The sequence below is a fragment of the Numenius arquata genome, chromosome 26 (assembly GCF_964106895.1).
Source record: "Numenius arquata chromosome 26, bNumArq3.hap1.1, whole genome shotgun sequence".
Classification (NCBI taxonomy): Eukaryota; Metazoa; Chordata; class Aves; order Charadriiformes; family Scolopacidae; genus Numenius; species Numenius arquata.
Window position 1 is genome coordinate 2,565,088 of NC_133601.1, and position 16,496 is coordinate 2,581,583.

The following is a 16,496-nucleotide window of genomic DNA, read 5'->3' on the forward strand; positions in this document are numbered from 1 at the left end:
CGGCGGGGAAAGGGGGGTGATGCTCGTGCTCACCCACCCGTGAGCCTCCTCCAGGGGGGCTCTGTGGGACCCCAGAAGTTTTCTCCCTACCCAGCGTTTCTTCTTCTGCTCACCCTCCCTCCTGGAGACAGTTGCTTAGAAACAGACTCATTGCTCTTTGATTTTTTTTTTTTCAATTAAATTTTTTTTTTATTTATTTAATGTGGAGATATGCAGGCCCCCACAGAGCTTCCCCCCCCCCCCCCCCTCCGCCCCACCAAGACCACGCTCTGTGCCAAGTGCTGGCTGCAGCCAGACCTGGAGACAAGACCCAACAGGTCCCACCTTCCCCTTCTCGCTGGGCATCGCTCCCCAAACTGCGGCAAACCAGGCAGACACCCACCCTGCACCCATAGCAGCTCCCGGGGCTCCATGTGGGAATTAATTCCTCGGGGTTGTTTGCTCGGGGGGGGGGTGTGTGCGTGTGGTTATTTTCCTCCTCTGATGAAGACCCCGGGCTGTTTGGCAACGCCACCAGCCTATTTTTTATTTTTTTTTTTTTTGCCCTGCCCTCCCCGGCGGGAGGAAAGGGAAAGAGAGAAGCCACAGGATGCACCGTTACAAGAGGAACTTTCCCCAAATAGAAGCTTTTCACAGTTTTTTCACGAGGCGTCAGCAGCTCTTAATACTGTATGAAGCTGTGAATACTGCATGAAGCAGCCGGCCGGCGGGGAGCCTGTAAAGGCTTCAGGCTGCAGCTGCAGCCCCCCCCCACCCCCCCTCCCCTTCACCAAAAGCATGGGACCGGCCGTACATTCCCAAAATCTAACTGGGATTACTGGTGGGAAGCCACTGGTGGAGCAGCCTTAGCTGCAGTTTCTTCAGCAGCTCTTTCTGCATCAATTAGAGCTGTAAATCCACTCTATCCCAGCTTGGGGGGGGGGGGGCAGAAATCCTGCCCGTGTGGACGGAAAGCTTGAATTTTGCCCTGACCTGGTTTTTTTTAGCTGCAAAAGATGCGGCTGGAGAGGCCCAGATGTTCATTAGCTCTCCGCGGGGATGAAGGCAGGGGATGCTTCGCTTGTAGAATACGTTGCATGTTACGGGAGCACACGGCTCCTTCTGGGTTTAAATATTTATAAACCCAGTGATGAATCCCTGAAATTCTGCAGTGGTATCGATGGCAGGATGAGTTATCACCCGCCGCGTATCAGGTGGCTGGATTTCAGGGCTGGGAGAGGAGACCCGGATGCACCTGCAGTGAATTTCCAAGGCCCCCCCAATGTCCTGGGGGCTCAGAGACAGACCCCGTGGCTGTGGCAGGGACAGGGGACGGAAGATGCAGAAATGCTCTTTTTTTTGCTTGTTTTTGTCCTTTCCCCCTGGTATTGGCTGTTTTCTGGACTCTCCTTCCCAGCCCGCTCCCCACCAGCGCGGTGGCACATCCCATCGTGCCACCTCCAGCGGCACAGGGTCCCTTTGCCCCCACCGCCGTTGGGTTAGAGTTTGCCATTTTTTGCAAAGTGCTGGTTGGAGACTCCTGCCTGCCGGCTCCAAATGGATATGAAGCCCACAAAGCCCATTTTTTTCTGGGCTGCCATCTCCCTGGCTGGCCAGCAAGGGAAGGCTGAGCTCTCCCAGTCCTGCTGATGGGGCTGGGGGGCCCATGTGGAGCCGTCCTGAGCAAGGAGACCCCTTGTAGCATCACAAGGCCAGGTTGGATGGGGCTTGGAGCAACCCGGTCTGGTGGGAGGTGTCCTTGGCCATTGCAGGAGGTGGAACAACGTGGTCTTTAAGGTCCCTTCCAACCTCAACCATTCTGTGATCACCTGGGAAGAAAAGGTGCAGGATTTTGAGGGGTTCAGAGCAGTGAAATGGCGGGGTGACTCTAATTTCTCTTCCTGGGTGGATCCAGGGAAGGACCCAGCACCGTGGTGGGTCCCCAAAACCCACTCCCCGGCAGAAGCCAGGCTTCTGCTGGCTTTGCCAGGAGCGGAGCCCGGGTTGGACTCTGCTCCAGCCTGACGTGATCTGGCAGCCTTGATCCGGTGACGGGAGAAGGAGGGGAGATCCCTGCTGCCCTGCTTTGCTCCAGAGCTCTCAGGAGGGAAGCCTTGCTCAAAGCCAACATGCCAGAGGGCTCGGTGGTCTGCTGGCCACCCTAGGAGCCAGCCGCATGCCCACGGGGAAGGCTCCTAGCCCAAGGGTAAGGTGTTTGGAGCAGGGGGGTGGTACTGGGGACCCCCTTGGCCACCCTGGAGGCTGTCGCTGTGAAACCCAGCTTCGGTGAAGGGGATGGGTCCGTGTGTGCCTGTGGCTTATATCTATCTATCTCCCCCCTGGCTGCTTTGTAGGGTGGCAGTGGTGGCATGGGGACAGCAGACCTGGCAGCGAGATGCAGGGATGGTGGGCAGAGCCACTCGGTCGCTGAGGGACAGCCCTTTGCCCGTGCAAGGACACTTCTTGGCCAGCCCATGTGGCCCCGCAGGATTTGCCTTCCCAATGGTTCTCTGCCCCCAGGGCTGGGGGGGTCAGGAGGTGGTTTTAGGATGTGAATCCACCTTTGGGGTGTTTTCACAGAGCCCTTCTGCCCTCTCCTTCCAGAGTCTGCCAAGAGAAAGCGATGGAAACCCCAGGGAAAGGCAGCCCCGCCGGGAAGATGACTGCCATGGCTCGCAGCCTGTAAGTACCCCCCCAGTCCCTCCCCGCCACGCTGGCTCCTCCAGCCTCCCCCCCGGAGAAGGCACTTTTCCTCTGGCCACTTTCTCCAGGGGACTTTGCTCTTTGCTCCCCTCCAACACACACCACAGCCCCACGCGTCTCCGTTCCCCCACGGGAAAGGTGGAAAACTGGCAGCAGGACTTAGGGAAAAGCAGGTCCCCGGCGGTGGGGTGGGGAGGGGGCTGCGGGAACGCGTGGTCGGGGGCTGCCGGAGGGTGTTGGGGTGCCTCCCCGCTGCAAATCCGCTTTTGGCGGGGGGCTGCCAGCGAGGGATGGTGCATTGCCTCGGTCTGTCGCAGCCCTTCAGCCCTCTGCAAGGTGAATAATGCTGAGCTCAGATTTATTTGGGGATCCGGGTGGGGGGCACTGGCGGGCAGAGCTGGGAAGGTTGTAGAGCGTTTGCTGGCTGCTCCAAGGAGCGAAAGGCGGGTGGGTTTGCATCCCTGTGTCTGTCCCCCCTGCAAAATTGGGGGGCAGAAGCACAACCTGGCGTGGCAGCCCCCACGGTGGGGGGGTGAGGCTGGGCAGGGACACGGGGAGCACCTGGGAATGCTCCTGGTGTTACAGTCATAAAGTTTACAGGGGAGGGCACGGCCGGAGCAACGTCCGCTCGTGCCTCTGGGATCTGGAGAGCTGCTTCATTCCTTGCCAGGGAGGGGGAGATGGAGGGAGGAGGATGCTACAGGGTGAAAACAGGAGGTGCCAGCTCCCAGTTTGACCCACAGCGCTTAGCCATTGGGTTTGGAGCTCTCTGCCTTGGTGATTATGGAGCCGGGCTAGATGGGAACCCTTTGGGACCTGTTCAAGAGGCTTAAATCGGAGAGAAACATGGGAGCAGGGAGCAAATAGCCTTTTCATTCCAGCGGTGCCTAGGGAGGGGAGATGTCACCTTTTGCAGCCGGGCCGGACCATGGGTAGAACTTTTTCCCTCTGAGGGTGGTGAGAGCCTGGCCCAGGTTGCCCCGAGAAGCTGTGGCTGCCCCATCCCTGGAGGGGTTGAAGGCCAGGTTGGAGGGGGCTTGGAGCAACGTGGTCTGGTGGGAGGTGTCCCTGCCCAGGGCAGGGGGGTTGGAATGAGATGATCTTTAATGTCCCTTCCAACCCAAACCATTCCGTGATTCCGTGATTCTATGCCATGCCATGGGTAGCCACGCTGTGCCGTGGGCATCCATACATGGATGGGCTCGCTGGGGAGCGGTGGGGTGCAGCGAGTTGGCTGAGACTTGTGTTTCTCCTCTTACGGAGCAGAGGAGGAGAACCACACTGCCGGGAGGAACGGCCACGCTGCTCCGTAGATGCTCCCGACCCCCTTCCCCTGCCCGGTGGCCTCCCCAGTGCCTCCGGCCGCCGGTTCCCTCCTCCCGGCAAAGCCTCCCGTCGGGAAAGGGGCCCCGTGTTTCAACTGCGAGCGACAATTGTGCTTTTGTTTTGCCGAGCAGGGAGGGGGGCAGGCGGGAATTCGGCTGCCCAGAAAGCTGCCAGGAACTCTTTACGCCACAATTAAGCACCTGCTACAAGAGAGCAAATAAGCCAAATCATGCGGGCTGGCAAAAAAAGCTTTACGTGTTCCTTCCCCGTGACCCACTCCAAGAAGAAGAAAGCTCCGAGCTGCAGCTCGGCTGCTCGCGGCTCCCGGTGCAGGGGAATAAATCGCTTTATTCCAGCATCCCCCATCCTTTGCCGCCGGTTCCCGGTGCCGGCGTGGGCACGGAGGCGGCGCCGGCGACTGCCTATGCCCGGCTGGAAAGCCAAAGGGCTCCCCCCATCCCCAAATTAGCGACCCCATCTCCTTCTGCTATGGAGAGAGAGATCCCCGTCCTGCGAGTTAGGTGAGGCGGGGGGCGATGCTTTGGAGGGGGGGGGGATTATGGAAGGGTCCGTGCCGGGGCTGCAATGCCAAGGTGCGAGGTGAGGGCGAGCGCGGAGGTTTTGACGTTGGGTGACGCGGCGTTGCATCAGTGCCGGCCACCAACCGGGCGGAAAGGGAACCGGGGGGGGGAAGAGAGGGGGGCCGAGCTTAGCATGGCTCGGCAGAGGCGATGAGGGGGGGGGAAAAGGCAGGCGAAAGCCTTGGGAGAGGATGGGGAAGCATCACATGATGCGGATATACGGGGTCAGAGCAGCGGGGCCAGCGGTGCCGGGCGCCTTCCCGGCAGCCAGGCTGCAAAGATGACTCTTGAGTTTTTTTATGGCCTGGGGGGGGGTGGGGGGGTGTGCAGGCCTGGGGGGGCTGCGGGATGAGGAAAGGGGCTGCGAGGGACGCTGAGGGATGGGGTTCAAAGGCAGTACGGCAGCGTGTGGCCTGTGCTCGGAGAGCACGGAAGGATGGGTCAGTTCTAATCCCCCCCCTCCGGCCTGGAAATAGCCCTGCAAGGGGCTGGGGGTGCTCTGGGCGGGGGGGGGGGAATGGGGCTTGTGAGCAGCTGCAGGAGGGGTCTCCTCCGCCACAGCCCCATCCTCAGCCTGGCAGCACCACCAGCACCGCACGTGGCCCAGCTGAGACCCCGGGGGGTGACAGCCCTGTGCACCCCCTGTGCAAGAAGGGGAGGGGGAAAGGTTCTCAGAGGAGGGGGCAAGAAGGGGGCACCCTCCTTCCCCGGGGGCAGGGGCGGGGGCGGATGCAGGGGGAGGATGGAGGTGAGATGCAGGGGGAGGCTGAGGGTTGGATGCAGCAGATGATGGAGAGCAGGATGTGGGGGGGCTATGGGCAGAGTGGGGGCCCCATGCAGGGGAGGGTTAGGGGCAGGATGGAGGACAATACGGGGGTCCCCCAGACGGGACAGGATTGGGGGGGGCCAGGATGGAGACCCCTGCGAGGGGGAGGTTAGAGTAGGATGGAGACCTGTACTGGACAGGACTGGGGGGCAGGATGGGGGTCCTCCGGGCGGGACAGGACTGGGGGGGGCAGGATGGAGACCCCCGTGAAGTAGGGTTAGGGGCAGGATGGGGGTCCCATGCGGGGTAAGATGAAGGTCCCCCATGCGGGGCAAGACTGGGGGGGGCCAGGATGGAGACCCCCTGCTAGGGAGGGTTAGGGGCAGGATGGGGGTCCCATATGGGGCAGGATGGGGTCCCCTACCGAGTCGCCCCGTTGCCCGCCCGCAGCCCCCCCGGTTACCCCCCCATCGGTCTGTCTCAGCCAATGGGCGGCGGCGATGGGGGGGGGACGGGGGCGGTGCTTGCGGCGGGGCCGCTTGTTTTTTGTGAATGAAAAGGCGGGGCGGACCCGACTGCAGCGCGCCCCTCCGCGCAGGGCTCCGCGCAAGGACCGGAGGGCTAGCGGGCCGCGGATGCGGAGAGCCGGGCGATCGAGGTGCCGGCATGGGCCCCCGCGCCCCAGGCCCTGAGCCGCGCAGCGCGGCGCTCGGCCGCGCGCAGCCCAGCCGCGCAACTTGCGCCGTGGCCATGTCCGGAGGGGCGAGCCCGGCCCCGGCCCCTGGGAGCCACCGCTTCGTCTATGTTGGTGTAAGTACCGGGGATCCCCCCCCCGTCCCCCTCCCCAAACCCCCCATCCGATCTCCGCACCCCGCTCCGCCTCCGCGCATCCTGCCCCGACTCTCGGCGCAGTGGGACAGCGAGGGCCCGGTCCCTTCGCGATGCACCCCCCCGGCCCCCCACCTTGCGATGCCCCTCACCCCCGGCCTGGGTGTTCCGAGCACCCCCGGCCCGCCTTGCAATGCTCCCCAACTGCCCCCCGGTGCAGATCGCACCCCCCAGCCCCCTTGCAAAGCCCCGCACCCCCGGCCTGGGGGCTCCCCAGCCTCCTTGCGAGGTCGCGCACCCCCGATCTGGGTGTTCCAAGCACCCTGGACCCCTTTGCAAAGTCCCGTACCCCCGGCCTGGGTGCTCTGAGCACCCCCGGTCCCCTTGTGATGTCCTGCACCCCCCGATCCGGGTGCTATGAACACCCCCGAACCCCGTTCCAATGCCCTGCGCCCGGTCCTGGTGCTCCCCAGCCCCCTTGCGATGTCCTGCACCCCCAATCTGGGTGCTCCCAGCACCCCCCGCCCCCTTGCGATGTCCTGCACCCCCGATCTGGGTGCTCTGAACACCCCCAGCCCCCTTGCAATGCCTGCACACCCAGTCCCAGTGCTGCCGACCCCCCCCTTACAATGCCCTGCACCCCCAATCCGTGTGCCCTGAGCACCCCCCAACCCCTTGCAAAGCCCGGCTTCTGATCCCGGTGACCCCCATCCTGCCGTGTCCCCTGTCCCCGGTGCGGTGGCCGGACCCGGCCGTGCTGCAGCCCCGCTCGGGGCCCCGTTCCCGTACCGCCTCCCCGCCGTGGCCTGCACAGCCCCGGCTGCGTCCCCATGGCCACCCGGGCCCCATGTCACCCCCCAGCCCAAAGCAGCCGGGGTGGGTGGGGGGGGTGTCACAGGGGTTGTTGTGTTATTTTTGTGCCTCGCTGCCGTTTTGGGGCCTTTTCCCCCCGGTTCGGGGGCTCTCCGTCCCTCCCGAGGTGAGGGATGGAGGATTTTTAGCCTGGGAGTTGCTAGGCGACGGCTCCCGGGGTGATGGTGCAGTTGCCGTGGCAACCACAGGCTGGGCAGCCTGGAAGGAGCAATTTTGGGGTTCTCCTTCTGTGTGTAAGGGGGGTGAATTGGGTGCCCGTGGGTTGGGGGGGGGGGGAGCTGCAGCAGGCAGGGAGAGCGGGGCTGGGGGGGGGGGGCTGCTGGCCGGAGGAGCCCTGCATCCCAAGGAAAGGCTTTTGCCGGGGGGAGCTCCGATGTCTCAGCATCTCGGGTTATTTCTTGCTCTCCGGTGGGTTTCGGAGCCGTTCCCAGGAGAGAAGCAGTGGTGGGGAAGAAAGGGGGGGGCGGCTGCGGAGGTGGGGGCTTGGTCCTGCCAAAATTGTCCCTGCGAAGAGGCTCAGCCCCCTCCCGGGGTGATGTCTTGTGGGTGGGGGGCTGTGAGCCACCCCCGTGGGGCCACCAGAGTTCCCCAACGTGCTTCTGCTTTATTCAGAGCCTGCATTTTGTGCCCGCTGCTGTCCCCCTCATCCTTTCCTCATCACGGACACTGATCTGTTCATTTATCCCTTAATTCCCTCGCGGCACCGGACTTTCCCAGCAGGCTCCCAAGCCCCCGGTGTTCTGCCGGCTGCGGGCCGAGGTCCCCACGTAGTTGTCATCTCTGTGTGCCTTCCCCCCACCATCGCCTGAATGAGCTCGGTCAACTTGGGACCACGGCTGGCCCTAAAAATTATCCCAGCAAAGCTCCCCGGGCACTAACAACCCCCTCGGAGACCTCCTTGATCCCTGGGAGGAGCAGGGGGACCCAGGGATGATGCTGGAGGGGGATGCGTGAGATAGAAATGAATTTCCAGGGGCTAACTGGGGGAGGAGACCACTTGCCCTGGGTTCCTTTTTGCCACGCAGAGGCCCAGGAGGTCACGATTCCTGCTTCGCAATGCCCTTAGCAGGCAGCATTCCCCGCATCCCAAAGGATGGAGATGGCGGGGGGTGGGGGGAAAAGTACTCGGGAGAAGTTTTGCCCCGTGGGACCAGCCGATGCCTCAGCCCTGGCACCTCCAGCCACCTGGCTTTGTGCCACCCGCCTTTGGCTACGCTTGCCCGCAAGGCTGGTGGCCCGATCGGGCACGGCGCCGAGCCCCTGCCCAGGTGGCCACCTCCTCCAGGTGTGCTTTCAGGGAGCTTGCGCACGGGAGGGAGGTGCTAACATTGGGAAGTCCTTGCCAGGCTCCCGAGTTTCGGGAGCCGCGTCCCTGGTCCCCGCGTGCAGGGCTCGCTCGGTTGCCATCGTTACCGGGTATTTTAGCTCACTGAAGCCTTCGCGCTGGCGGTTTATTATAGCAGCTCGGGAGGCCGGTGCCAGGAGGGGGTGACAAGGGGGACGAAAGAGATCTGTGGCTTTGGGAAGTTCAGAGAAATTGGGATGCGGGGTGGGTTGGTTGGGTTTTTGTTGTTTTTTTTGTCCTTCTCCCCTTTCCCTCCATCTCCTCCCTGGAAATCTCATAAATCCTGATTTAAGGCCGTGATGAGTCAATTCTGGCTGATTTAGGCAGGTGGGCACCCCTGCTCGGAGGATACGGGGGCTTCGCATCGTCTTTGCAGCACCCGTAGCCCCAACATCCTTCTCGGGAGGGTTTGGGTCGTGCCTGGTCCCGGGATCAGGATGCCTGGAGCCTTCCCAAACCCGACGGGTGCTGAGCCTCCTGGAAACGTAACGAGCTTCTTCTCCTTTGCTGCTCTGGGAGCAAATATCCCCTCTGGGAATGGGGTGGGGGAAAAAGGGGGGTGTGTGTGGAGGGACAGAGCTGGTGCTCCCCCGAGAGAGGCAGCCGGTGAGGCTGGCAGTGCCCGGCTGTGCGCTCGCTCGGGCGGATCTGGAAGCTTCGTTTGCAAACGCTGGAGAGGGAGAAAGGGGAAAGGAGGAGGGAAAAAAAAAAAAAAGGAAGAAGGAAAAAAAAAAATAAATAAAAAAAGAGCCTCATCTCACATGAACAAGCATGAGCCAGGGCCGGAGAGACGGGGAGGGAGGAGGGTCGAGTCTAACGCAGGGCATGTGTCTGACGCGCGGCACAGCGACGCACGCTGCCACGGGAACATTAAATTTTAAAGGGGACTGGCAGGGAGGGGAGGGGGGGGGGCAGCTGCCTTCGCTCGCTGCCTTCACCGGGGCTGCCGGCCACTGCAGAGCTTCCCCCCGTGCTGCGAGGGGCCGGCGGCTCCGAGTGTGAGTATCAGCAGCATCTTGTTGCTTTGACTCCATCCCCATTCCCTTCCCATCCCCATTCCCTTCCCATCCCCATTCCCTTCCCATCCCCATTCCCATCTCCATCCCCTTCCCATCTCCATCTCCATTCCCTTCCCATCCCCATCCGCTTCCCATCCCCATCCGCTTCCCATCCCCATCCGCTTCCCATCTCCATCCCCATCTCCATCCCCATCCCCTTCCCATCTCCATCCCCATCCCCTTCCCATCTCCATCCCCTTCCCATCCCCATCTCCATCCCCTTCCCATCCCCATCTCCATCCCCTTCCCATCCCCATCCCCTTCCCATCTCCATCCCCATCCCCTTCCCATCTCCATCCCCATCTCCATCCCCTTCCTATCCCCATCCCCATCTCCATCCCTATCTCTTCCTGAGACAGTTTCCCCCCTCCTCCAGCTCATCCCGGCCGTATTTGTTGACCCCTCCGTCCCCCCTTGCCCAGGTCCCAATTAATGGATTCTGACATGGATTATGAGAGGCCAAACGTAGAAACTATCAAGTGCGTCGTGGTCGGGGACAACGCAGTGGGCAAGACCCGGCTCATCTGTGCCCGTGCCTGCAACGCCACGCTGACCCAGTACCAGCTCCTCGCCACCCACGTGCCCACGGTGTGGGCCATCGACCAGTACCGCGTCTGCCAGGAGGTGAGAGGAGCCGGGTGGGGGAGCCAGGGAGGGGCTCGGCTCATGGATACCCCGTAGGAAGCCCAAGGAGATGGAGTATCATCCTCACCATGGGGAAATCGTGAATGACTCCCCCATGTGTGGTGGGGACAGCCCAGCTCTTCCAGGGGTCAAGGACTCAGGGTGGTGTTTCTGTTCCCGCAGGTGCTGGAGCGCTCCCGGGATGTGGTAGATGATGTTAGTGTGTCCTTGCGGCTCTGGGACACCTTTGGTGACCACCACAAAGACCGACGCTTTGCCTATGGCAGGTAGGGGAGAGGCAGAACCTCCTGCAGGGAAGGGAGGGCAGCGCCGAAGCACGGCGGGGTTGGCTCCATCCCCAAGGTGGACCTTGACCTTCCTCTCCTCGCAGGTCCGACGTTGTGGTTCTGTGCTTCTCCATCGCTAACCCCAACTCCCTGCACCATGTGAAGACCATGTGGTACCCGGAGATCAAGCACTTCTGTCCCCGCGCGCCCGTCATCCTGGTGGGCTGCCAGCTCGACCTCCGCTACGCCGACCTGGAGGCCGTCAATCGGGCACGGCGACCCTTGGCCAGGTGGGACTCGTGCCCCAATATCCACACCTGCCCAAGGCTTTCATAGAATCACAGAATGGGAAGGAAGAGTGGGAAGGGACCTTAAAGCCCCCCCAGTCCCACCCCCTGCCCTGGGCAGGGACACCTCCCACCAGACCACGTTGCTCCAAGCCCCCTCCAACCTGGCCTTGAACCCCTCCAGGGATGGGTCAGCCACAGCTTCTCTGGGCAACCTGGGCCAGGCTCTCACCACCCTCACAGCAAAGAACTTCTTCCCCACATCTCAGCTCCATCTCCCCTCTTTCACTGTCAAACCCTTCCCCCTCCTCCTAGGGCTCCCCTCCCTGATTTCTCCTTACCGTGCGTCTGAAGATGGCTTTTCATTATCTCCCCTCTTTTTCAGGCCAATCAAACCTAATGAGATCCTTCCCCCGGAGAAGGGGAGGGAGGTAGCCAAGGAGCTGGGGATCCCCTATTACGAGACGAGCGTGGTGGCCCAGTTTGGCATCAAGGACGTCTTTGACAATGCCATCCGTGCCGCCCTCATCTCCCGCCGTCACCTGCAGTTCTGGAAGTCCCATCTCCGCAATGTGCAGCGACCCCTCCTCCAAGCCCCCTTCCTGCCCCCCAAGCCTCCTCCGCCCATCATCATCGTCCCAGATCCTCCTTCCAACAACGAGGAGCGCCCAGCCCACCTCTTGGAGGACCCACTGTGCGCGGACGTCATCCTGGTGCTGCAAGAGAAGATCAAAATCTACGCACACAAGATCTACCTCTCCACCTCCTCCTCCAAATTTTACGACCTGTTCCTCATGGACCTGAGCGAGGAGGACCAGCAGAGCACGGCGGGGCACGGCTTCGGGGCGGCCGTCACCGCGGCCGCCGAGAGGATGCTGCACCAAGAGGAGAGGCACCACGGGCGGGATTTCCTCCTCCGAGCCGCTAGTTTTGATATCTGCGAGAGCACCGAGGAGGCCGGATCCGGCCAGCGCAAACCGTGCCTTAGAGCCTCCACCAGTGATGGGATCCTGCGGGGCAACCGCTACGAGAACGGGGAGCGTGGGCTGCGGCGGGGAAGGGACCTCTCCTCTTGGAGCCGGGCTTTCACCAGCATCCAGGAGGAGATGGCAGAAGACCCGCTGACCTACAAGTCCAAGCTTATGGTGGTGGTGAAGATGGATGCTTCCATCCAGCCGGGTCCTTTCCGGGCCGTGCTGAAGTACCTTTACACGGGGGAGCTGGATGAGAACGAGCGGGACCTCATGCACATCGCTCACATCGCTGAGCTGCTGGAGGTGTTCGACCTCCGCATGATGGTGGCCAACATCCTCAACAACGAGGCGTTCATGAACCAGGAGATCACCAAAGCCTTCCACGTCCGGAGGACCAACCGGGTGAAGGAATGCCTGGCCAAGGGGACTTTCTCGGGTACGACCCCCGGGCCGAGGGGGAGGACCATCAGCAGCACCCCATCTCCCTCGGGTGGGGAGCTCAGAGCTCCTGGCTTTGCCCCATGCGTGGGCGAGGTGGGGTCAGCGGGCGCTCGCTTGCCTCCCCTGGGGTTTTTAGTCACGCTTTGCTTTTCTGGGATTTTTATAGCTTTTGGGTTGTTGGGTTGTTGGTTTTTTTTTTTCCCAGAAAGTGTGAGTGTGATGGCCCTTCCCCAGGGTTTCCTGCTCCCCAGCCCGTCTGACAGCTCCGTTTATTTACGGGAGAGCAGCAAAAGCGACTTCCTTCCCTCCCCCCCCGCCCTCCCGCCCCCCCGGGCCCAGATTTTCACAGGGTCATCTGATTTATGAGGAGTAACGTGCCCTTGGTAGGACTTCCCCGGCTTTCCACCACGCACCACGTGCCCCCGGCTTGTGCTGTGATGCTGCAGGGTGACGTCCCGGGGGTGTGTGTGTGTGTGTGTGTGTGTGTGTGTGTGTGTGTGTGAACCTCACAGCCTCCCTCCAGCTGAATTTATTTCACGAGGATGGACCTTGATGTGGTCACGCTGTCACTGTCAGGGGACAGATGTGTGCTGACCTCGAGGAGAAGCTCTGGTCCAGGGGTGAAGAGCAGAGTAAGGGGGGCGGGAGATCCCTGTTGTCCTTCCCGGCTCCCCCAAGGACTCGAGGTTGGGCGAGACAGTTGCTTCCTGGGTTTTTCTCCTTTGTGTTGTGGTGTGGCCTGGGAAAACCCCTCAGAAGAGCCAAAGTCCCACCATGGCCCTTCCCTGAGCTCCTCCGAGCCGATGGGGGATGCTGGAAAAAAAAATAATAGAGATCTTTAGGACAAATTATAGGATACATCAGGCTCTATCCCCTTCTTGCTGCTCTCCCCGGTGCGAGATATTTTGTGGCAGGGGGTGGCTGAAGCCCCAGGTGATGGGGATGGTCCCAGTAGCATCCCTCTGCTTGTCCCCAGATGTCACCTTCGTGCTGGATGACGGTGCTATCAGTGCCCACAAGCCCCTGCTCATCTCCAGCTGCGACTGGATGGCTGCAATGTTCGGCGGCCCCTTCGTGGAGAGCTCCACCAACGAGGTGAGGAAGGGGACCCCGGGTTTTGTCCTGTGAGGGTGGAGAGACAGCCGGGGACGGCCGTGGGGTGACAACCGGTGTGTGTCCCGCAGGTGGCACTTCCTTACACCAGCAAGAGCTGCATGCGGGCGGTGCTGGAGTACCTCTACACCGGGCAGTTCAGCTCCAGCCCCGACCTCGACGACATGAAGCTCATCATCCTCGCCAACCGCCTCTGCCTGCCACATCTGGTGGCTCTCACCGGTGAGTCAGGGCATCTGCAGCAGGACGGTGTCCTCCCCTGTCCCCAAGCTTGGTGGCAACGCCGTGCGCCCACCGTCACCCTGTCCCAGCCTCCCTGTAACCCTGCATGTCCCTCACAGAGCAGTACACCGTCACCGGTCTGATGGAGGCAGCCCAGATGATGGTGGACATCGATGGGGACGTGCTGGTGTTCCTGGAGCTGGCTCAGGTAGGACATGGTGGGACAGGACCCACGAGGTGCTGAGTGATGCCACGCAAAAGGGTCCGACAGCTCCGGGTGAGCGATGTTCTCCTGGCAGGGAGGACAACCAGGTCTGGTCTTGGATGTCCTTGGAGGAATAGGGTGAATTCCTCCTGCTTCCCGGGTGGTCCGTGCCGTGGTGGCTCTGACGTGGGCTCCCATCTCTTCCAGTTCCATTGCGCCTACCAGCTCGCCGACTGGTGCCTCCACCACATCTGCACCAACTACAACAACGTCTGCCGCAAGTTCCCCCGGGACATGAAGGCCATGTCGGGAGGTGAGCGGGGACCAGAGCAGGGTGAGGGGGTCCTGGGTGAGGGGGGGGTGGGTCCCGGTGCCGTTCTCACCCCCCCACTATCCCCCTGCAGAGAACCAGGAGTACTTCGAGAAGCACCGCTGGCCGCCGGTGTGGTACCTGAAGGAGGAGGATCACTACCAGCGGGCGAAGAAGGAGCGGGAGAAGGAAGACTACCTCCACCTCAAACGGCAGCCCAAGAGGCGGTGGCTCTTCTGGAACGCTTCCTCCTCTCCTTCCTCCTCTCCTTCATCGTCGGCAGCCACAGCCTCCTCTTCCTCCCCCTCCTCCTCCTCCTCGGCTGTGGTTTGAAAGCCCGTCCTTGCCCTGGCTCCAGCATCCCTGGGAGGAGACGGGGAGGAGGAGGAAGAGGGGGATGACCTGCCCCAGCGCCAGGCGTGGAGGGGACGCCGCTGGCCGCAGCCCCGGAGGACACGGTGGCAGCAGGGACCTGTCCCTGCGGAGGGGCTCGGGGCCGGGTGCCAGCCCCCCAGGAGCTCCTGGAGCCCTGCTCTCCCCACACCGTGGGGACCAAAACCCCAGAGCAGAGACCGAGCAGCAGGAGAAACTCATGTTTACAGGAGCACGAGGGCTGTGTTGTGGGTTTATTTTGGATTTTGGGGGCTTTTGGGCTTTTTTTTTTTTTTTTGGAACATCAACAGCATGAGGAAGAAGAAGAAACCCATCCTGCTTCCACTTTAATTTGGAACCAGAAGCTGCAGGATATAATTTATTTGTCTGACGGCATCTCACCACCCCCCGCAGCCAGAGCTGCCGTTGGGGGGGGCGGGGGGGGGGGGTCCTGCCACCCCCTTCGACTCACAGCAGGGTCAGGCAGGGCGCAGGGGACCCCAGTCCCCAAATGCCTCCCCGAGCATTGCAGCATCCCTCCTTCTGCTCACAAGCTGGGGGGGGCGGGGGGGGGGTGTCTCTCCTAATTTAGGGAGCGGGAGGGGACAGGAGCCCTCTCCTCCCTGCCTCTAACTTTGCATCTTTTTTTTTTTTTAAAAAAGAAAACTTAAAAGCAAAAAAGAAATAATAAAACCACCCCCAAACCCACTTTTCCCCCCAACCTGCCACACCAGAAACCAACCCCAGGCCCCCGGCTTGGGATTTTAGCCGGGAAGGCTCCATTGTAATAAATGGTATTTTAAAAGCCCAGCGTGGTCCCTGTGTGTTTGGGAGGAAGCGGCTGGACACGGGGCAGCCTTGTGCCCTGCTGGGGGTGACACCAGCACCCCACCCCCACCCCCCCCCCCCAGCACTCCCGCCATGGCCAGGGACAGTGGAGAAGGATCCAGCCATCCAAAAAGCCCTTGGACAAGGAGAGGTGGCTTTACGCATCGGACTGACTTTGCATGTCCCACCTGTGTCCTTGTAGGTGCCGGCAGGAGAAGGCAGCGGGACTGGCAGGGCAGGGCAGGGGAGCAGGAGGGACCCCAAAACTTCTGCTTGCCCTTCCCAGCCGGGAAAAGGGAAAGCTCCTTGGAGCCCATCCCTGGCAGAGCTGGATGGATTCCTACATGCTGGAGCGAGCGTGTAGGGATAGAGGACGCCCATCCTGGAAGATGCCCAGGATGGCGCGTAGGGATGGAGGATGCCCAGGATGGCGCGTAGGGATGCTCCTGGTGGTGTTCCCCTCCCGCTCCGCGTTGCTCCTCTTCCCGGCTGGCCTCAGTAGAGCACCTCGGAGTCGCTCATATCGCATGCTCATCCTCGGCCACGGATGCCGGAGCAAAGTTGCGGCTCCAGCCCAGCTTACACTCGGTGTTCTCCCACTTTGCAGCACCAGCGAGCAGGTAGGACCACGAGTTTTTTTCCCTTTCGAATCCGGGTGCTAACCGCTGCTTCCGAGTCCCGTCTGCCTTCCTCAGGCCAGGACCTGAGCCCCCCCCGCTCCCCCCGGTGTGTCCCGGCACTAAATCCTGCATGTGCCTGGCTCCGCAGGAGCTCCCTGCCCAGGTTTGCATGCTCGGGAAACCACGATGGGATGGGACCACGATGGGTCCCGGCAGGTCACCGAGAGCTCCCGCTTTTAGCACTTGCCCCAGACCTGCATTATTGATAAACCCAACTGGCGGGCAGCTCAAGGGGGGGGGGGGGGGGGCTTCCTGGGGCGAGCAGAGCCCCTTTACCCACCCCCCCCCCCCCCCCCCCAACTAAGCACTGCATGGATTTGCAACGCAGCTATTGCGACACGCAGAGCCCTGGCTCGCCGCAGCCGGAGCGGGGAACGCCGTGGGCCCCCCCCCCCCCCGGCAAGCAAGAGCTTCATCACAGGGGTCAGCTTGGCCCCTAACACGGGGGGGGCCCAGCCCCTGCACCCTCAAAGGACTGAGATTTCAGCTTCCTAAATTTTGCAGGCGACTTAAGATCGTGGGACTCTCAGCCCAGGTGTAAAGGCAGAGCCCCAGGTTTGCTGCTTGAGGGTTTTTTTCGCCCCCCTCCCAGCAGAAGCATCGCTGGTGGGGACCGTTCCCAGCGGGATGCTGGTGTGGCAGAACATGAACTGGGTCCTCGGTGCCACACAGAGCAGCTGCTGAGCATCTGGTC

General features: G+C 61.9%; 1 protein-coding gene across 3 annotated transcripts; it reads left to right on the forward strand.

The window, feature by feature from the left end:
* Window positions 1-2,602: 2,602 nt before the first annotated feature.
* On the forward strand, window positions 2,603-15,102 carry RHOBTB2 (Rho related BTB domain containing 2). Of its 3 annotated transcripts, none has more exons than XM_074164167.1 (10): window positions 2,603-2,661; window positions 9,882-10,083; window positions 10,267-10,370; window positions 10,475-10,660; window positions 11,043-12,067; window positions 13,049-13,167; window positions 13,257-13,407; window positions 13,527-13,615; window positions 13,820-13,925; window positions 14,017-15,102. In XM_074164167.1, the coding sequence occupies exons 1-10, from the start codon at window positions 2,603-2,605 to the stop codon at window positions 14,253-14,255; spliced, it is 2,280 nt and encodes a 759-aa protein (XP_074020268.1). In that variant the 3' UTR covers window positions 14,256-15,102. The 3 variants fall into 3 exon arrangements, with proteins under 3 accessions (XP_074020268.1, XP_074020270.1, XP_074020269.1); XM_074164169.1 differs by lacking the exon at window positions 2,603-2,661 and adding an exon at window positions 5,987-6,165; XM_074164168.1 differs by lacking the exon at window positions 2,603-2,661 and having other exon boundaries at window positions 9,892-10,083; window positions 11,043-11,494; window positions 11,543-12,067.
* The last annotated feature ends 1,394 nt before the right edge of the window (window positions 15,103-16,496 follow it).